Raw genomic sequence first — 21,561 nt, 5'->3', positions numbered from 1 at the left:
ACACACAGCAGGCACACTGCCCCTTACTTTTTAAAGAAAACCTGTTATTTCAAATTAGTATCAAAATTATCATCATAAGAAAAATTAAAAAACTTTATTGGACTTTATTACACTTATTTTACAGTTTAGTATTGCTTTTATTTTAAAGTACATGGGGGGGGTTGGTACACCATGTTTTTGGAGTTTAGGACCTTTAATGGGTTCGATCTGGCTGGCCTCTGCTCAGGAAGAGGGGTATCTGCTTCGCACTGGAAAAGGGCTGACCCTCCTCCAGCTGCCCCCCAAGTCCCTCACAGCCTTGTCCCTGTACCCCAACGTGAACCACTGGTTTAGCAGACGGTGGTTCCAACCATACCCGTCACACCCTGCTGCCCTGCCCACCTCCACCCCAGCTGAGACATGTCCTCTGTGTTCCCTGTGTTTAATTCTGCAAGAACACGCGAATCTAGCCTGCACTAGGTTTTGGCTGAAAATCTCTGACCTTGGAATATTGTCTAGTCTCTTCTAGCCCTTACTGAGACTACCAGGTACTACCCGAGTGCTTAAAATGGGTTGAGCACTTTGCAAAGTAGCTTTGCTCTCTAAACAATCTTAGGTAGTAGGTACTACCTTTTGTCCAAACAGGGCAAACAGCGGGGCTCAGACAGGTAGTCACTTGCCCAAGGTCATAAAGCTTAGTACAGATTTAATAAATGTTAGCTGTTTGACAGGCAGAAAATGGCAAAATTGATGCGAACCAGCCAGACTTCCAGGCATTATGCGCCTGGCCATTCTCAGGGCCCACACCCCCCTCCTTCTGGCATGCCGGGTCCCTCTTCCTGCCCCTCACCACACAGATGGAACCGCCACTGATGCAGGTCACTAAACCAGAATCCCTCAGGAATCTACCTCTCCCCCACATCGAACCACTGCCAGTCATTAAACTGTAGTTTACTAAGTAGCTCTGAGCGACCCCTTTCTCCCCATCTGCACTTTTACGTCTCCTTTTCAGATCTTACATGGGTTGCCCTGGCCTTCTCTCTTTACATCCATTCTCTAACATGCGGAGACTGAAGACACAGCTCCCCGCTGCCCTCAACATAAGGTCCAAACTCTTCTGTGTGGTTTACAAAGCCCTTTATAACCTGGTCCCTGCCCATTTCTCCCTATTCCAGCTTTATACGTTTTTTTTTAAAATCTCCCTGCCTTTAACATGCAGTTTTGTCTACTCTTCAGCAAAGCCACCCCCTTCCCACCTCTCTTCTCAGCAGCCCCTAACAGTTCTTAGCTTAGACATCACTTCCCCCAGGAAGCCTACCGTGGCAGCCCTGCACCGGGCACCGCTTCTCTGAGCTCTCTGCGATTCCAGAATCACGGCACCAGGGACACCACATCACACCCCTTGTCAGCTCGTTTCCACCCTCCCTGAAACTGGGAGTCCACCGTGGCGGAGAAGGTGCTGCATCCCAACTCCTGACGGCCGGTAAAGAACAGAGTAAATCTTGGTTAAAAGAACAAACTTCTCTCTCCTTGCGCACGACCCCTTCCAGAGGATTCCTGACGTTCCTGCCCCTGCCTTTCCTCTACCCAAGCGTCTCACCCAGCGGTATGTATTAGGACAATTTCTGAATGAGTTTTAAGACTTTACTCACTAGCCCTTAAGTTTTAGAAGGACTGGGTGCATTCTGCTGGATGTCTGATAAATCTGCCTGCTCGCATAACTCTTAAAAACACAGAATGGCTGCTAATTTGTAAAAGCTGTTAAAGAAAGGGCCTTAAAAGCATGAGTCTATTTTAATCAAGTACCTTATAGTGCAAATATAACTCACATGCATTTTACTTTTACATATTCGTAACATAATTAATTACATAGACTAAAGCTGCAGTGTTTTCCCAAGTGAATCTTCACTTTAACCAAACCTATAAAGCATTTTTTTTTTTTTGAAATTAACGTTCTGGCAAAGCCAGACTTGAATCAAGCAGCATCAGTGCCATAGTAATAAAAAAAATGAAAAAAACTCAGGATGCAGAAGCAGCGGCCCCATCAGCAAGCCCTCCCGGGGGAAAGACACACACACACACACACACACCACTTTGCCCAAGCAAACCCGCGATATTACGCCTCGAGCGTTTCAGGACAGAGCAGAGGGCTAGGACCACACCAGCAGAGACTTTCAGGGAGGAAACCTGCCACACACACACATTATTACTTTTTTCCTGCTCTTTAAGGATACTGCAATAGAAATATATTAACGATGGCCTCAAATATCTGATATTTTTCTATCTTATATTTTACATCAAAGTTGCAGGAACCTATAGGTCTTAATAAAGAACTCTTCACAGCACAGCTGTAGTTTCACTTTACAATGCAAAAATGTTCCCTTTGTGCTCTATCCTTAAAATAAGCATAATATACATGTAAAGTTCAGATCCTGCGTCCGTAGTAATTCAGCCTTGCCCTCAGGCACGAACCCTGATACAGTCAAATTCGCAAAGCGTTCACTGACTATTTTAGTTGAAGCAAAAGCAGCGGGGCTCCCAGCACAGGCAGCCTACGAACTCCAGCGGCGTCCCGGGCCTCGGGGCTCAGCTGAAGTCACGGCTGGTGATGATGAGCGGAGCCACGAGGGTCCACACGTAGAGGAGGAGGCAGACCCAGCTGGAGCTGATCTTGACCCACACCGCTGGCCACTTGCTGGTCACCTTCTGGAACTCGGTGTCAGGGCTAAGAAAACAGAAGAGAGTCAGGAAAAGGAGCTGGATCTCAGCAGCGAGCCGCCGCCCAGCCGAAGCCAGAACATTCTCCAGGGACACTTGACTGACACTGCTCCCTGGGAAGGTTCTAGCAGGGACTCGAGGAAGCTGCTGTTTTAGTTTTTATGAGCAGGGAACTCTGCCTGCCTCTCAAACATATTTTATCCAAGTTCTTTGGGAGCAGCGGGCTGTTCCAGACACTGCAGAACATCTAGACTGAAACGGCCTCCTCGAGACGTCCCCCGCGCCAACCATCCCCTGCACTGGAGTACTCGAGACGGCCCTCTCTAGACACAGAGGAAAGTTGGAGCGCAGACACGGGTCAGGCCGCTCTATGCCGGGATCGCCTCTCTCGAGCACCCAGGTCTGGAAGAGCTGCTTATGATCTGCACTGCAAGAATTCCAGCTGGATTTTCAATCCAAAAGGAAAAAAAACTCCAAAGTATTTGAGGAAAGAGTCCATACTGAACACAACCTTATCATACAGGTAAGAGGAGGAGATTCTCGAGTCAGAAAGACGGATGGCGGTTTTACAGGCAGCTCGAGGGGGCCGAGCGGCCCTCCAGCTGCGTTGCCCGCGCCTCCTACCTGTACCAGCTGGTCATGGTCATCATGACGTACAGGGAAGCCAGGAACAGCATGAAGTGGAAGACAGAGTAGCAGTACTGAACTCCCTCCTTCTCGTTGTCCGCCACCCGCCGAGGCTGTCCCTCTTCTTCATCGCTGGCCCCGCTGGCAGCTGTGTCGCGGAGGATCACACTTTCACTCCCGGACAGGGTCAGCTTGCTTACTTGGCTGTTGCTGGAAGTGCGCAAGCTAGAAAGTGAGCCCAAGGAAAACAAATCAGAAAGGCACCGCGGACACGGTGATCTGCTGCCTCTGTGCGTGAAGGCTGTTTCTGAAGTGCTCCGACTTTGGGGCCCGACGGCCTTCTGAACACCCTGCCTGAAGCTCTGAACTGTCGCCTGCCACCACAAGACAGACAGTACGCTTACCAGTCACTACTCGGTGGTTTAACTGCTTAGGAGTTTCCCCAAACATACTGTGCTCTCACTGTCTGTGTCTGTGCCTTCGAAAGCACCTCTACCACTCTTGGGACGCGCCGCCCTCAGCCTCCCTGCAGGGAACTTACTCATCCCGCACCTCTCTGGCTGTGTGCCCTGCCCTCTGGAAATCCTCCTCTGACACCACCCCGTCCCGGGCTGGGTTCAATGCGCCCAGCTCTCGGAGCCTCCCTCTGCTGCAACACGTGCCGTTCCCGTCCTCCTCGCTGTCCACAGAGCTCCTGGCCCACTGTGGCCTTAGTCACCTGTGCTTTTCTGGCACGCAGCAGACGCTCACTGAAGTTTGGTAAATGACTCACTAACAAAGGACATACAAATAAAGGACAAAAATCCCACAATCACCTCTGTCGACATTAAAAAAAGAGCCCTCTGACAAAATCTAGTACCTTTTCAAGATGACAAAAATGTTCCAACTAAGAACAGAGGAAAACTTTCTCAAAATAATAAAGGGCATTTGTAAAAAACCCAGTGCTGAACCCATACCTAACAGTGAAAGAGTAAAAGCTTCCCCCCGAGAGCAGGAACCAGACAAGCACTCCACTCTCGTCACTTCTGTTCCACACTGTGCTGGAGGTTCAAGCCAGAGCAACTGGGCAAGGGAAAAATAAAAGGCATCCAGACCGGAAAAGAAAAAGTGAAACAATCTCTATCTGCAGATGACCTGACCTTGTACATGGGAAGTCTTAAGGAATTCACACTCAGAATCAATGAACCACCTTGAAGAATATAAGATCAACATACACAAATTAATTATATTCCTATGCACAGCAATGAACAACCTAAAAAATAAAGAAAATCTCCTTGACAACACCATCAAAAAATACTTAGAAAGAAATGACAGACCTAAACGAGACATCCCATGTTCATGGACTAGAAGCCTTAATATCGTTGAGACGGTAATACTTTCCAAGTTGATGTATAGATTCGATGCAATCCCCTTCCAACCCCAGTTACTTTTTTTTTTTTTGGCAGAAACTGACAAGCTGAACCTAAAATTTACATGGAAATGCAAGGGACTCAGGATAGCCAAAAGAATCTTGAAAAATAACAAATTTGGTTGACACACAATTCTTGATTTCAAAACTTAGCACAAAGAAACAGTCATCACAAAAGTGGTACTGGTATAAGGATTAACGAACGTACACACCAATGCAGTAGAGCTACGAGTCTAGAAATAAACCATTACATTCATGGTCAACTGAATGTAGCGGCCCGGACAAGGATGCTGGGACGAGTCGATGGAGAAGGAACAGTCTTCCCAAAAACTGGCGCTGGGAGCACTGGGCATCCGCACACCACAGAAGGAAGTTGGGCCCCATGCCTCAAACCACATAAAAAACAATAGAAGACAAAAAACCTAATTTTAAAATAGAAGATTTAAATAGACATTTCTTCAAGAAGATACAAACATGGCCAATAAGCACGTGAAAAATGGTCAGCATCACTCGTCACTAGGGCAACGTAAAGCAAAGCCACAACGAAATGCTGCGGCACACCCTCTGGATGGCTGTGCTCAGAGAGACACAGCGCAGTGACAAGGAGGCAATGCGATGAGAACCCCCGTGACACGCTGTGGCCACTCTGGAAAATGCTCTGGCAGTTCCTCAGAAAGGTAAACAGGGCGGTGCCTTACAATCCAGTAATCCCACTCACAGGTACACACACCCCAGAGAACGAAAAACTTACACCCACACAAACGATGCGCGCACACACATTCGTAGCAACAGTATTCACGACAGCCCGGCAGGGGAAACACCCGAACGCCCGTCACCTGGTGAGCGGACACACAAAATGTGCTGCAGCCACACAACCACACACTATTTCCAACGACAGGAAGGAATTAAGCACTGACACGTGCACAACACGGGTGGACCTTGGAGACATCATGGCAAGCAGAAGAGGCCAGTCACGAAAGACCGCACAGCGCACGCCTCCACGCCCACGGAACACCTGAACAAGCGAATCCAGGGACAGACACGCCTGTCTGCTGGGGCCCGAGGGCGGGGGAGTGGGGGCGACTGCCGGTGAGTACGGGTTTCTCTTTGAGTCACTGAAGTGTTCAGACTGATTGTGATTTTTGTGCAACTCTGTGAACGTACTAAAACACTTCTGAATTTTTTTAAATTCACATTTTTAAAGGGTGAATTCTGTGGTAGGTGAATTATTCCTCAAAAAAAAAAAAAAAAAAGGCCAGAAGTGAAACAAGCACACACAGCCACAGACAGGAGGAGAACGGATGAGCACAGCTGTGTCCCAACGACACTGCTCACAAAAACGGGCAGACAGCCCGGGGCCGCGGTCTGCCGACCCCCGTTTCCAGCAGTCACTTGAAAAAAAAAAAAAAAGGAAATTTACACATAGTATTATGGAAAGCTGTCCAGATTATAACCAATTCATATCTCAAACAGTCTGTGTATTTATGCAGCATGTTCCTATTTTTTAAATTATATACAAAGTGATAGAAATTAAGCTGTATATTTAGCTATATATAGTTACGTTTAATTAAATAGATACAGATGGGTTGACAGCATTATGGGTGTCACATGCATTTTCACTGGGGGCTACATCAGCCTCTCGGTTGCCTTCAAAGGGCCGAATGTCATTTTAGGGCTGTGTAAATGTAACTACTGCTTAACTAGGGGCAAGGAGCTTGGTGCGGCCGCCGGGTAGAAACAAGGCGCCGGGCCAGATAAAACAAGGTGGAGGGCTGGATTCAGCCCACAGGCCACCTGTGAGGTAAACACATGCAAAGGAAAACAGCCTGAAATAATAGGTACCAAATGCTAACCATGGAAGAGGTAAATTTGGAGGAAGCACGCTTTCATCTTCTACCTTATACTTTTCTCATATTATTAATGTGAACATATCCTTATCAATTTTTATTATTACCTATTTTGAGATAATTAAGCTAATACATGCCATTATGTAGAAAATATCAATAAAAATGAGTGGGAGGACCAGTGGTAACTGCTAACACAGGCCATACCTGGGGCCTTGGGTTTACTAGAGCCTTTTACATTAGGTGTGTATAATTCTGTAGTTGTTGAATTATTCACAATGATCGGGAAATGAATTTTTTTTTTAAGCAAAAAGCCAATTTTCAGAGCCACTATTCTAGCTGACCCAGGTCGGTCGCGGAGTTTGCTCCTCGTATGAACGAGAAGGTATTTCTTTGGAAGGCTGGGAGGAATTACTCGATGAGAGAATTCAATGAACTTTAAGAAGCATACATGACTCATAACTGAGGCAAGTCAAGAATTTCTAATAAAGAAGAGTTAGGCTATTTTTTTTTTCTTTTAAAAAAATCCTCACTCAAGGGTATGTTCACTGATTTGAGAGAGAGGGGAAGGGGGAGAGCCAGAGAGAGAATCATCTATCGGTTGCCTCCTGTGTGTGTCCTGACTGGGAATCGAACCTGCAACCTTTCTAGTGCACTCGATGATGCTCCAACCAACCGAGCAACCCAGCCAGGGCACGTTGGGCTCTTTTTCAAAATTCTTCACGCTGCTTTTTGAAAGCAAAATAGCTGCTTCACTCTATTTCCAACCTTCATCAGAATCTTCTTTTAAGTATTTTTTTAACTTACCTAGAGTACAAAAGGCAGATAACAGAGATTATCAGCCCCCCAATAGCGTGTTTATCCAGAAAATGCCCACTCGGTGATGGCGGAGCAGAGGTAGGGGCCACAGCAGTGGTGTTTCCAGGAGCCATGGTCGATGCAGGCATGTTCGTGATGATGCTCAACAGGCCTGGGTTGCAGGAAGGATCTGAAAATGGGAAAGCATGCATTATCTTCAGTCATAACTCCTCTTGTTCCAAGAAGGGACTCGAGGGCTGTGGGAACACATTCAGTCGTGACACATGGGGACGCTGCACTGTCTTTAAAGGGACCTGAAACTTGGCAGTCGGTAACATGTTTGTGTTGCAAGCAGTGACCTAGTTTCAGAAAAAAAGAAACAGTAATTTGTCAGATTTCTTAAACGTCAATCTTGATTTGACTGGTTGTAAAGTTGAACTGATAAATCTTCTCGGTTCTACAACCATGTAGAGGGCTTTAGGCGCAAGGCGTTGATCCCTACTTTTGCTGTTGCATACTTACAAAGCGATACAGTATGCTGAGACGTCATTACAGGGTCTGCAACAACTGTTTTCCTTTAAAAGGGATCCACTGAAAACCCTACTGAGGGACAATCCTGTAGGAACTACAAAAGGAGATTTCCTGCAGCTACAGGCTCTACAGCCAATAACACAAAGTAAAATTCTATTAACAGTTCCACACAAGGCCTCGACCATGTTGCCTTGTCCAGCTCTTAACTAGTTCGCCTTAGGCCCGGGAGAAGCCTAGACTAGCATAAAAGACTGTGTGTGTGTTCTCTTAACGAGGGCATCCCGACCTCAGACTGCAACCGGCTGGGCCTGTCAGGAACCAGGCCGCAGAGCAGGAGGTGAGCTTGAATGTAATGCGCTTGAATCACCCGAAACCATCCCCACCACCCTGGTCCCTGGAAAAACTATCTTCCATGAGACCAGTCCCTGGTGCCGAAAAGGTGTGGGACCGCTGGTCAGCTATGAACAGCGATGAGTGGACATGGAGAATAAAACTTGAAAGGTAAGTATCTGCGAACAGTGGACATCACACACTTCAGTGGAGCTGTCTGTTCGCTTGTTCGCCATCTGCTCTGGCTCTAGTTTTTACCCCACCGAAGGGGTCATTTCCTACTTTCTCTTCACCAAGTGAATGTGCTGTCGCCATTCCCTTACCAGGCTCATTGGTCATGGCCGACCACGTGAGGTACATGGTGTAGGCGGTGATGACGGAGGACTGCAGGAGGCCAGAACGAGGCTGGTGTTCCTATGGGATCAAACAGAAAACAATGCCACAGGCGCTGTAGGGCTGACTTTCTGGGACCCACCGGACTGTCATTAACTAAGAACCTTCTGATCCTCCTTGACAGTTCAAGGATGCCAAGCAACCTTTCGGTTTCAGTTAGCTCGAAAAAGAACCGAGAAGAAAGCAGCAGCACACACTATGGGTCCTCAAGGCATTTCACGACCCCGTGGGTTCCTGTGCAGCGCACAAAGGTTTCGGTTTACTGTCTCAGTGCAGTGGGGTGTAAGCTCCGCTTTGCCACTGACTAGCGAGGCGGCCGGCCGTCTGTCTGGAACTCGCAGTTCTCGCACTTTTAAAAGGAAAGGTGAGGTCCAGATGTTCTTTTCATATTTCATATATAAAACGCCAGGAATTTAAGTATGGCATTTAAGTGATGAAACTCAGGAGCATGAGTTTATTTATTTTTTAACCGTCACCCAAAGATATGTTTACTGATTTTAAAGAGATAAGGCAGGGGGGACAGAGAGAGAGGGAAACATCCATCAAACCGCCACCTAGGCATGTACCCTGAGTAGGGATCGGACGATCCTCCAACTAACTCAGCCACAGAAATCAATTATTTTTTTTCCTGTTTAATTCCCCTAAAATACCTTGGCTAATGACTCATAAGAATCATTCTTTCGATGTAAACAATCATAAAAAGTATCAATTCTCAGGTTACCTACGTTTTCTTAAATGATAGGGAAATTACTCATTTGATTATAGTACAGGCAACCCAATGGCACACTTTATAGTTACTACGTATAACTGGAGACGTGTTTAAATGGGGTGAAAATACACACAAATTCTCATCAAGGGCCACCTAGGTTTCAAGTGCCGCACTAATTGAAACTCCCACTGGAGGAAGCAGCAGCAAACAGCCATACCTGAATTTTTGGAAGGATTGATATAATGGAAACGATAACGCAAAGGATCAGGTTAACGCTGATGAAGAACTTGTTCTCCGTGCAGCCGTCCGGCCTGGTGTAGTACGCATACAGGCAGCCGACCCCGACGAGCGAGACGATGTACAGGACGCTTGTGACAGATAGTAAAACTGAAAGATCAAAAAGGGAAGCCAACGTGAATCCCACAAGTCTAACCAACTTTTACAAAGAAGACCAATTTTCCTCCACTCTGTATGAAAGTGGAGACACTGGGTCACTTCTATGGTGGTTACTAGTTCGCGGTGAAAGATGCAAGGCCCAAGGTCTCAGGCTGTGCTCGAGCTGCCTCACTGGTAACCTGCAGAGCCGACCGAACACCGGAACCCGCTCCCTGGGTTACCTAGCTCGGTTTGGTGGTTGAAGAGCCAGGTATCTGATCATTCCAGCCAGAGTAAATTCTCAGTACGTGCTAAATATTGTTCATTATTAGCTTTTCTTAGGAGCCTAAACGACTCCTTGACCCTCAGAATGGCCCAGTTCACAGCAGGCTCAAGGCCAGGGCCGGTGTCAGCACAAAACACAACGGACAGGCCTCTCCTACGGCCGTTCCTCCTCTGTAGCCACTGGTTACAGATGCCCGTTTCCTGTCACAGGACCATGGCACTGCGGGAAATTGGCTTATTTGCTATTTTCAAATATCTAAAGCGAAGTTCCTTTCTGTTCACGTGAGTAATGAACAATTAACTCTGAAAAACCAAGAACAGTACACACAGTCTAGCGCACCAGCTGTTTCATTCAAAGCACAAGCTTACTTGAGAAAACTAATTTCTGCTTATCTTGATCTAAGTGAATTCTGCATGTTTGAATGACCTATATATACAACGCTGCTATAAAATAATGATGCACATTAAGTCACTAGCACAGTTCCTAATGTTTTCTATCTGAACACACAAGATCTTAGTTTTAGTTACATAAAAGTATGGCAAACCTACCATTCATTATTAAATTCTTCTGGAGTTGGAGTGACCCAAAATGAATTATACAGAATAGGTAAAAAATGAAATACAATTTTATTAGGCAGAAAGGAGGAGAGTTTCGGGATTCCCAACCCACAATGGTGATAGTTTAAAAAACCTTTTTCTGCAATAAGCTGTCATTACACACACTTTAAAGGGCCAACAACAGAGCAGTGTTAAATGCCCATCATGGAGCACTGTGATGCGGACCACCATGGAGGTGCAGACTGGAACACCACGCAGCTGCTAATGAATGAGGCACACCTGTGTGCACCGGCAAGGAGGGTGTTCATCACACAGTACGTGAAAGAGCAAGTCACGGGACAACACACAGTGTAAACCTCCTGGCATTTAAGTACGAACACAAGCAGACGTGCGCAAGTGCACGCAGGTCCGGTCACAGCGGACGCATCTGGAGAGGAAAGTGGGTGGTTGCAGGCTGGTAGCTACATGTTTTCTTCTTGATAAAATTCTATCATTTGTGTTTATGGTAAAAATGGTTCTATTTTTTTTTCTTTTTCAATTTAAAAAGATGCACCCTAAATAAATAATATGAAAGGAAAACCAGACAATTTGATAACACGTACTGAGCATTTACAATGTCCACACCCTCTGACTCTTCTGCTTCTGGGAATTTATTCCAAGGAAATAATCAGACAGGTGCGCAGACAGGTTATCAGGTGCACTGCTGTCCAGCAGCCAAATATATTCACGAGCTATCTCTAAGTTTTAAAAAAAAGTCAAACTGTAAACTATTCAAATATATATTAAAAAATAAATAAGACACAAACACAGTCACATTTTTCAATGACTTTTGTTTATACATAGAAGGTACACATAGGAAAAAAGACTAGAAGGATTTAGACTAATATGCTAACAGTGAGTAATAATTACTAGGGAGTTAGATTACAGGGGAATTTTTTTCTTTTGTGATTTTTGATTTTCAAGTTCTTGACATGGAGCATCTATTATTTTATAATTGGGGGAAGGGAGTCAGGGCAGGGAACCTCAGCCACCATTTTTAAAACTGAAGTATGGCTGGGCCATTGCTCCTAATAAGTAGAGGGCTCCAGAGTCCCTTCCCATTATTTCAGCCTATAAATCCTGTTCCAGCCTGAACGTTTTAAGTACCCCTTTCCCAACAGACAAATTTTACCAGAGGTGCGCAGCCACACTCTGAATAAAGCCTGCAGTAAGAACTGTCCACCTCCTCTGCCTATGCTGGCAGATGCCCCATACATAGAATGCATCTGAGTCCCCTCGTCCAGGGAAACAAGGAAATCAAAACCAAAATTACGTCACTAAATACAACTCTTCTCCTTATCCGAACACAAGTAGTTACATCACAAATCTCAAAATAAATGAATTGGGAAAATCCAGTGACACAGTATCTGTGCTACTCCCTTCCAGAAACACATATACTTCACAATGAACCCAACGAGAAATTAGTTTAAAAAGTCTGCTCAACCTCGAAAGTTTATACATTTCAGTCAGTGGAGATTTTTCCTGCACTCCCTGTGTAATACAGAATAACGCAGAACGACTCTCACGGGTGAGTTTAGACACCTACCAGCATACCAGCGCCTCGAGTTTCCTTCTTCCATTCGATTTACCCAGGATTCATTCCGAGAGTGAGCCATGTCCACCAACAGCACCAGCTGGATAAGGATGAATAAGAAGGCCCCAATCATGCCAATAACAAACCAGGCTACAAACCAAAAGAACAAAGTTATTCTTTCCCACAGAAGTAACATTTCAGAATGTTAACTAACAATCTAAGAAGATTTCAATTCAAGAGAGAGAGAGGTGGGAAAGACGTATTCTGCTCAGCAGTAAGTAAGGCAGGATTACTCTGACTCCAAACTCAGAGGTAACTCTCTGAAAAGTGTTCCATTGGGTTTCAGACCTTTTAGAACTCGCTCTAGCTTGTGCCAAGGGGAGCCTAGGATCTGACCTTCCAATGCTACTAGAAGCCCTTTCCTTTCCTCTACAGGGAGGAACAAGCACGGTGGACATCCACATAAGTCGCTCGATACCATGGTTAGGGATGGTAGAGCCCTGACCAGTGTGGCTCAGCTGGCCATCATCCCACAAAGTGAAAGGGCACCGGTTCAATTCCCGGTCAAGGCACATGCCTAGATTGCAGGTTTGGCTCTTAGGGAGCATGTGAGAAGCAACTGATTGATGTTCCTCTCTCAAATCAATGTTTCTCTCCCCCTTTCTCCCTTCCTTCCCCTCTCTTGAAAAATAAGTAAAATTTAAAAATTAAAAAAGAATAAAAAGACAGGATGCTAGAGCACAAGTTACAAGTCCTTATGTTGACAAGCTCTCTAATCAGCTCAGTACTGCCAAGGAAGAATATGACCTATTAAAATATTGGCACACAATTAGATACGGTTCCAGAACAGCTGAGAAGTGACCTGAATGCCTCCTGGCTTTAACCAATTAGTATCTTCATAGTAGTGCCAAGTCATATAATTGGACACCATCTCCTTTGTCAGTTCTGCACAATCAGTAATGAAGACACAGCTGTAACTCAACCCTTTGCAGAGTCGGTACCCATGACAACGAACCCCCTCAGCGCAGAGCCGTACCTGTGGTGAAGTGGCCCCCGGGGATGTAGAAAGAGCCCACCATGATGCCAACAATGGCAGCAATTTTGAAGAACCAAAACCTATGAGAATATAAAAAATGCATTTATGAAAGGGTAATTTTCACTCTTACACCAAGAAAATTAATTTATAAAATGCAAAAATAAGTCTGAATAGCATTTTCAACACGCCTGTCTGGGCTTGGATCTTCATTTGACATGAAGCTACTTCATTCAGGGTTTTACACAATTTAAGCACAGAGAGCAATCGCATTCACATTCATATTACAAAGAACATGTATCTGTAGAGTTTCCCTACTTTCAGCACTTCAAGATAGGAATTTTTCTAGCATTCTCAAGTGTTCTAAACTCACAATGTTACCTAAATATAGAGCAATTAACTATTAGGTCTGGGGAAGAGTCACCCCCCAACCCTTCCTTTACAACACAGAAGTGCCCTGCTCACAATTACACAGCTCATCGCTGGCAAAGCCAAGACCACACCTGGCTTTTAGTCCGCGATCTCTAAAGACTCCTTGTACAGCAGAGTAAAAAGAATCAGACTTTGGAGCTGGACAGGCCTGAGTTTCAATCCCGGCTCCAACCCTCAGTGGCTGAGATCTCAAGCAATTTATGTAACCTCTCTGAAATTCGATTATTGCACTTATAAAAAGGGGGTTATAACAAAGTTCACAAACCCCCTTCAGTCTTCAAATGAGAATCGGGGGAACTCAGGCCAGGAATATGGGAAACAACAAAATATGTCAATCAGTGGCCCAAATATATTCGCTGTTTATCTGTCCGTATAGTTTAAGCACATCAGGCACATGCTTATCTTCTAACAGTAGAAAGGAAAAAAGTGGTTCCTAACACAGTGCCTGAACTGTGTCATGGGCATTCAATAAAAATTTAGGAACAAGAAACAAAAGATACCCCCCCCCAAAAAAAGATAACTCTCCTCATCCCCTCTCCCTCCCCCATGCTACAGTCCCTGACTGAAAATGACGGGGAAACCCCTCACACGTGCAACAGGTCAGAAACACACACGGGCCACCAATTCATGACTCCCCCGCTTCCATCAGGGTGGCGGCATTCCTGCTGAATGGGGGGCCCCACGCCGTAGCATAGCAAGTTAATAATAAATAAACCTTACGTACCCATTGTGTATTGCTGCTCTGGGATCTTTACTCGATTTTACTTTTATCATGAGCAGAGAAAAGGCAAAGAAAAAGATGGCCAGGGCGAAGCTGATCCGATATACAGCTTTAAAACCGACCTGCACATCACAATCCTTATTTGCCTTTAGATCAGCCACCTTGAAATTAAATTCCCCTTCACAGAATCCAGGGATCTGGAAAACATCATTTCAGTGTTACAGAACACCCACGTTTAGACGGAGGTCCTACCCCAACCCAGGAAAGCCTTGATGTGTAAAACGGCCACTTCAACAACTGCAAGACTGGCCTGTGGGATCTCTCTCTGTCTTCCAATTCATTTATACTCCCATCACCATGTGGTTCAAAGAACTTGCATTTTGGAAATAAAAGTGAGGCACTCTCTTCTTTGCTCTTTTCTACTGATGAGGCTATATCTCCCCTTTCCCATGGATTTTCATGCCACATCTCACTCCTTCCAAAGGTGATGGCCTAGTTCAGCTTAAATGTTTACGTCTTAAACACACATGGAAAGAAAATGTTTTAGGGACACTCTTTCATCATCTGTTTTCTTCCCGTTGTCAGACTCGAACTTGAAGATGTTCACCGTGGCTTCCTTTATTTCTGGAAAAGGACTAACCCCTTCATATTGTGTCTTGACTATACCCCAAAGCTACAATGAACTTGACTGGCTTTCATGACAGTGAAGAAATAAGTAAGAACATTAATGTCAAAATAAAATTTTGCACAATACAAAAATCATCAGTTCAGTAAGGGTTCTGTTACTTCTACTTCACCTTCTTCAGCTGAGCTTCTACCGGTTCTGTCAGCATAATACAGGATGCAACAGCGCCCAGGAAGAGGATGAAAGCGTAGATGAGGCGTGTCACCGTGGAATTCTTAGTGTTGGGACAGCAGCTGCACAGCAAACACGACGCACCACCACAAAGGCATGGAACCTGGAATAAGCACACATGGCCATTTGAGACTTTTCCGTGGACTTTTTCATGAAACAGATGTTGCAAAACAGAGGACTAGGCAAACAAGGCTTCGGTGGTTTAACAGAGAATTACAGCTGGGAGGAAGTGGTTAAAAGCATGGGCTCTGGACTCAGCATTACTTCTGCCACTGTATCTCAGCAAACCCTTTTCTCCATCTGTAAACCGGACTCAGTAGTGGAATCTTCCTCCCTCAGACACTACTGTATTACATAACCACTCAACGCAGTACCGAAAACATTAAAAGCCCAATAAGATTTTACTTACGTTCATTCATACAGGGGTCGTGTTGAATTTAAAAACAATGTATCGAGCCCTGGAGGGTATAGCTTAGTGGATTGAGCGTGAGCCTGCAAACCAAAGGGTCACCGGTTCGATTCCCAGTTCAGGGCACATGCCTGGGTTGCTGGCTAGGTCCCCAGTTGGGGGCGCATGAGAGGCAACCACACATTCATGAGAATTTCTTTCCCTCTCTTTCTCACCTCCTCTCTCTAAAAAGAAATAAATCTTTAGAAAAGAAACAAACAAACAAACAACAATCCTCAACAGGATGTGAGAAACTTGGCACTGCCTGACTCTGAGTTTAGGTCATAAAAGGTACTGCGGTTTCTCCTGCTGAGAGCCACCACGTGACACACCCAAGTCCCCTGAGGTCCCCGTGCTTTGAGGGAGCCCATCCACATGCAGAGGCCACGAGGCAGCGCCCAAGCTGGTGATCCGCTTCTCCGAGTACCCCCCAGCCCAGGTCCGGACCTGAGCTGAATATGAGCCCTCAGATGATTCCAGCCCAGCTGCTGAGCTACCCCAGCCGGTGCCCTTCCTGAGTTTCTGACCCACAGAAGCTATGAGCAGTTGCTGTTTCCTGTCATTAAGTTTGGGTGGTCTGTTACATAGCCATAGTAACCAAATCAGGGTTTTTCCCAGTTCTGCTAACAATCCTAAAGTTTTACAAGGCATTGCCAATGGTGAGTTGTTAAGTGGAAAGAAACCATCAGTAATGGACTATTATTTACTACTCATAATTTTTAAAAATCTCAATCAAGCAGGCTAGAGAGAAGACTGCTTTCCCTTTACTCCAACGAAAATGATATTACAAAACTGTTGAATAAAGAAGTAATCAAAACAATGAAGGAAAAGGTATAGAAGTTAATTAATATTAGTGCTACATTACTTAAAAAGTTTCTGTATGTTTTGGCATTTGTCAATCATTCAAAATTCGTATTTTTGAGTGATTTCTTTTATCCTTCTAGATAAATATTCACATAAAAATAATAAAAACAATAAATCTTAATATTGAAAAAAAAACACAAAAAAACAAAACCTAACTGCCTTGTTATTTACTGAGAACCTTAGTTACCAAGTCTGATGTTATAGCAGAAAGCAGCATTACATGACAGCAAGAGCAATGGTAACCTGGAGACTCCTCAAAAAGTTAAACATTGAATTACCATATGACCCAGTAATTCCACTCCTAAACATGCACCCAAAACAGGTGAAACAGGTATTCAAAGAAAAGCTTGTACCTAAATGTTCAAACAACACTATTCACAACTGGCAAAAGGCAGAACCACCCAATGTCTTATCAACTGATGAATGGGTGAGTAAAATGTGATATATCTACACAATGGAATATTATTCAGCCATAAAAATGAATCAAGTACCTACTGTGTAAAGGTACTTGATCTGTGGAACAAACCTGTCCTACTACATGTTACGTCACTTCCGTATCTCTAAATGACCCCTATTCTTCTCGTTACTCAGTCCAGGAACCTTGGAGTCACCCTTGATGCCTTCTCTTTTTCCAAAACCCTCATCCAATCTGTCAGCACATTAGCTCTATGCTCAGAATATACCCAGGATCTGACCCCTTTCTCAGCATCCTTAGCTATCACGTTAGTCTAAGCCACTAATAGCATCTCTTACCTGGATTAATGCAACAGCTCCTATCTCACTGCTGTAGTGACCCATTCAGAACCCAGAGCTAGTATAGAGTATTTTAAGATGAAAACTCCTGAGATTCAGAACAGATAAAGAAAAAAACCTTCTGAGAGCTGTCCTCCGCAAGCAGCAACTTTGGGGGTGTGAGGCTGGCCGTAAGTTATCTCTCCAAAAGAGTTTTATGGCCACGAAGACAAAGAGACCTCTGCATCTACACAAACAAGTTATCATTACATTCTTATCTCCTGTTTGTTCTCCTAAAAACCCATTTGTCTTTACTAAAGAAACTTATCTGTTCTTCCCATAGGAAGAACTTTTTAAGTAATGTAGCACTAATATTAATTAACTTCTATACCTTTTCCTTCATTGTTTTGATTACTTCTTTATTCAACAGTTTTGTAATATCATTTTCGTTCTGCCCTTTTCTCCCACCTCATTTCCCCTGTTAAGTTAGGAATATAAGCTTTATATGCTAACCACCCCTTTGAGCTGCTTGTCACCGAGCACTCCTGTGTGTGTGTGTTGCACTCATACACAAACTCTTCTCTCTTGATTATCTTCCGTCAGTTTAACTCACAGGCCCCTAACGCCAACAGAGAGTGGACGGTTTCCCTCCCCCTCACTGCTTTGCCCATTCTTTTCTACCATCTATTCTGCACACAGCAACCTTGCTGAAACACCACCAGATCAGATCGTTCCCCTTTCCGGATCCCCGTATCACCTAGGAGGAAAAGCCCAAGTCCTTAAACTGGCCCACAAGACCGGGCAGTGGGTATCCGCGTGCTTTGGCTCCCTGCTGCTTTCCGACTTCCTTTCCTGCTACCCTTCCCCTCATTTGTTCCATTCTCTGCTACCCTGAACTCCTCGCTGTTCCTATTAAACAAAAGGGATTCATAAAATAGAAAAATCACTTATAGATAGAAATGCTTTGATGGCATAAATTCAAAGTTTAGCTTTACATCAAAGCCAGAATGTGTTTCAGGTTAGGAAGGGCATCTTTCTTTCAAATCTCCAATTCACCCCTTAGTTAACAATCTTGTTTTTTTTTCTTAATTGATTTGGGGGGGGGGAAGGAGAGAGAAAGAGAGAAACATCTACTTGTTCCACTTATTTATGCATTCATTGGCTGATTAGTGTATGTGCCCTCACGGGGGATCGAACCCCAAACTTGGAAGTCTGGGTAACACCCTAAACAGCTAAGCTACCCAGCCAGAGTAATGACTGTCTTAGGTCTACATTTCTACATCTATGTTTTAAATACTGAGTTTGATCCACTAGTGGACTGTAAAAATCTACCGACCAGGATTTTTTAATGTGGTAGAAAAATTGGACAGCAGATGGTAAAGCTGAGAATCGTATCATGAAACTTGTGTCTAAATGGAGGTATTAACTATGTAAAAATTATTTCTTACTTTGGGTCAAGGTCAAAAAACTGGGAAAGCCGCTGCTCTCAAGGAACTGGTACTTTTGATTTAAAATCAACAACCTTGAAGATTGGAAAACACACTGTGTCCCTCAGCAATGGTAATGGAATAGCTGAGATCTGAGTCCTCTGGCAATTAAACCAGTTGGGGAATTAGGAAACAAGGAAGTGATTTCGAGAAACCATGTTCCTCTGAAGTGAGTATCTGAGGGAACGCAGGATACTCTATTCCATAAATCCTAAAACTTCTCTCTAAAATATGGAATGTACAATCGACAAAGTGATTCAACCTATTTATTCACTTTACCCCACAACAGCTCTCCAAGTGAGGAATGCTGGGGTGATGATAACCCTTGTCTTACAGGCAGAGACAAATGACTTGTACAAGGTCCCCAAGTTCAGACCATGGCTTCCAACTCTGAATCACAATCAACAAGGCCTTCTTCCCCTCGCACCAAAGCTGCAGACAGGCCTCGGTTAAAATCACAGCTCTGCCACATATTCAGTAGCGTCGACAAATCCCGTGCTACGGCTAAAAATATTATAAGCCACCCAAACTAAATGGCGCCACCTTCAGAAGGTGCTTCGAAACGAACCAGAGAGCTCCCGCCGTGGGAGCTCACTCCTTGGCTCTATTCCAGCTCTGGGGTAACCTAGATGCCGGAAGGCTCGCGGGGGCGGGGCAACAGAAATTGTAAACAATGGCCGCCTGGCCTCCTACGTTCCTCACCAAACCCGGAAAGTGAGCCCCCTGATCCCGGTGGCGGGGCATTCGGATTTTGGCCTGGGCCAGTGGATTCTCTCTACAGCCCAGGGCCCGTCCCTCCCACCCCGATCCCCTGCAGCCGAGGCCCGATCGGGTCCGGTCTTGGGACTCACTATCGCCACCCCCCGGCCAAACCACAGGTCCAACGGAGACATCAGGCCCGAAACTCACCCAGCTGGCCAGGGAGAAAACGCCCAGCACAGCTCCCATGGTGGCGCTGGTGACAGAGGTGGCGGTTTAGGAGGCTTCTAGTGCGGTGGGAACTGCCGGTAGAAGTGCCTCCCCAAATACGCGGCGGTTACTCAGGCCGGAAACGTGCTGCTTGCATCAGTGCGTGGCCCCGCCCATCGCCCGCGGCCGCTGAACAGAAACCCCTTTCATTGGTAGAGGAAGAAGGCGGAGCTAACTCCCACCCGCCCCCGCCAAGGGAGGAGGCGGAGCTAAACCGCCGGGAGCTGGGGGGAGAAGGCGGGGCTTTGCCGGCCGGTAGGGCAGGAGTTGGGAAGGCTTTATTTCTTTACCTCGTTTGAATTCATTGGGAGCCCATTATGTGTCAAGATCTGGGGTACAGCAGTGTACAAGAATTTATGGCCTAGTTAAAAAGAGACCGACAATGCACATAAGTGCACCATGACATACTGTGATAAGTACTATGAAGTAGCGTAAGGGAATACTCTTTCCATAAAAGTTTAATGCCCACTATGTAAGAGGAAAGCAATTTAACTGGGGGGCGGGGGGGGGGGGATCCCGGAAGGCTGTTTCGACGAATTTATAGATAATCTGAAAACTGACAGATGAGTCAAGTTAATCAGGGGAAAATAGGCATTGTCTCCTAAAATGTGGGCTCCGTATATGATTTAGGGTAAACGAAACAAACATGACATTAAATAACATTGAAAGGCACAGTGAAAAAGTCCTGTTGCAAACTGAAAGAAGTTTTGAGACTAGTGTGTATTTAACATTTTTGTAACATTTGCTTTTCTCTCTTTTTAATAGAATGAAGGCTTTACTTTCCAAATCTCTCCAAAGGTAACCACAGCTACAGTTAAATAACACTATTTTGTCTTAGGGTTTGTGTGTGCAAAAAATTCTTCCATTTCTACCACATAATGCTGGTTTTCCACTTAAGCAGTGAGGTAAATTTTACTTTGTAGATGTAAGTAACAATTGAGTCTTTTTTAAGTCTATTCAAAGGGAGAAAAAACAGAAAATGATTTATTTAAATACACACAGTATAGGGGGTATGTAGATACGACAACGGCGGGGAGGTCGTACAAATGACTAGTGTACCCGAGAATGTAAGAACCTGTGCAGTTTGGAATCCTATGATATTTAGGTTGGAAGAAGCCTTAGAAATATACTTGGATCCCTTCTTTTATGGAAATGGGAAAAACTTTGCCCTGCCTGGTGTGGCTCAACTGGTTGGGCATCCTCTGCAGAGTGAAAGGTCACCGGTTGGACTCTGGTCAGGGCACCTGCCTGGGTTGTGAGTTTGTCCTGGTAGAGGCCTGAGCAAGAGACAACCGATGGATGTTTCTCTCTCACATTAATGTTTCTCTCTTTCTCCTTTCCTTCCCCTCCATCTAAAAATAAATAAAACCTTTAAAAAAAGAAGACTCAGTGTTAAATGGTTTGCCCAACGCCACAGAAAGGGTTAATGGCAAAGGAAGGAGAATTACTCAAGCTTTTCTAATTCCTGCCTCAGCATACCTACCCCCTACCCCCAAATGCCTGCCCAAGTCAGGTTGCTTCAGGACCACTGAACCTTCCAGGTAGCTCTTAAAGCCCTGTAATCAAAAAGATTTATTTAGCTTGTTTGCTAAGGGAGAACTCATCTTGGTAAGAAGGACTTGGAAGGAGCTTATTATTAGGATTTGGGTTTGTGCTGTGTATCTCCAAGGATAGGGTAGGGAAGTGGGGAATTGTCTTGAATTGGACACAGTCAAGAAGCAGCAACAAATTGATGTTTAGTTATCTTAATTTTTATCCGGGAGGTAGAAAGATTAAATAAAGCAGGGCCAGAACTGAAAAAGAAGCAGAACCCACTCCTGTTAAGTCACAAGAGTTGGATCACGAGTCTCTTCTTTGTTCCAACTGCAGAGTGGCCTTGTCTACCACTTGT

The 21,561-nt window shown here is 44.9% G+C and overlaps 1 protein-coding gene across 1 annotated transcript; it reads right to left on the bottom strand.

Annotated features, from left to right (window-relative positions):
• Nucleotides 1–66: 66 nt before the first annotated feature.
• Nucleotides 67–19,778, bottom strand: SERINC3 (serine incorporator 3). Its single transcript, XM_045833518.1, has 10 exons — nt 19,611–19,778; nt 15,112–15,273; nt 14,318–14,511; nt 13,165–13,244; nt 12,141–12,278; nt 9,555–9,724; nt 8,559–8,649; nt 7,384–7,564; nt 3,322–3,549; nt 67–2,704 (listed from the first exon to the last, which is right to left on the bottom strand). Exons 1-10 carry the CDS (start codon nt 19,647–19,649, stop codon nt 2,566–2,568), a joined length of 1,422 nt encoding a protein of 473 aa, XP_045689474.1. The 5' UTR covers nt 19,650–19,778; the 3' UTR covers nt 67–2,565.
• Between the last annotated feature and the right edge of the window lie 1,783 nt (nt 19,779–21,561).

This window comes from Phyllostomus hastatus, unplaced genomic scaffold, assembly GCF_019186645.2.
Source record: "Phyllostomus hastatus isolate PE091 unplaced genomic scaffold, TTU_PhHast_1.1 phas_contig_17, whole genome shotgun sequence".
Classification (NCBI taxonomy): domain Eukaryota; kingdom Metazoa; phylum Chordata; class Mammalia; order Chiroptera; family Phyllostomidae; genus Phyllostomus; species Phyllostomus hastatus.
Note: the sequence above shows the minus strand (reverse complement) of the source record. Positions and strands in the feature narration are given on the sequence as shown.

Bases quoted from the DNA above. Each gene is read 5' to 3' on its own strand.
- SERINC3 (XM_045833518.1), bottom strand. From the start codon at position 19,649: ATGGGAGCTGTGCTGGGCGTTTTCTCCCTGGCCAGCTGG. The intron at 14,512-15,111 runs GTGAAGTAGAAG...GATGTTTTCCAG, and splicing joins TAGAAGCTCAGCTGAAGAAG to ATCCCTGGATTCTGTGAAGG. The intron at 3,550-7,383 runs GTAAGTTAAAAA...CTCACTTTCTAG, and splicing joins ATCTGCCTTTTGTACTCTAG to CTTGCGCACTTCCAGCAACA.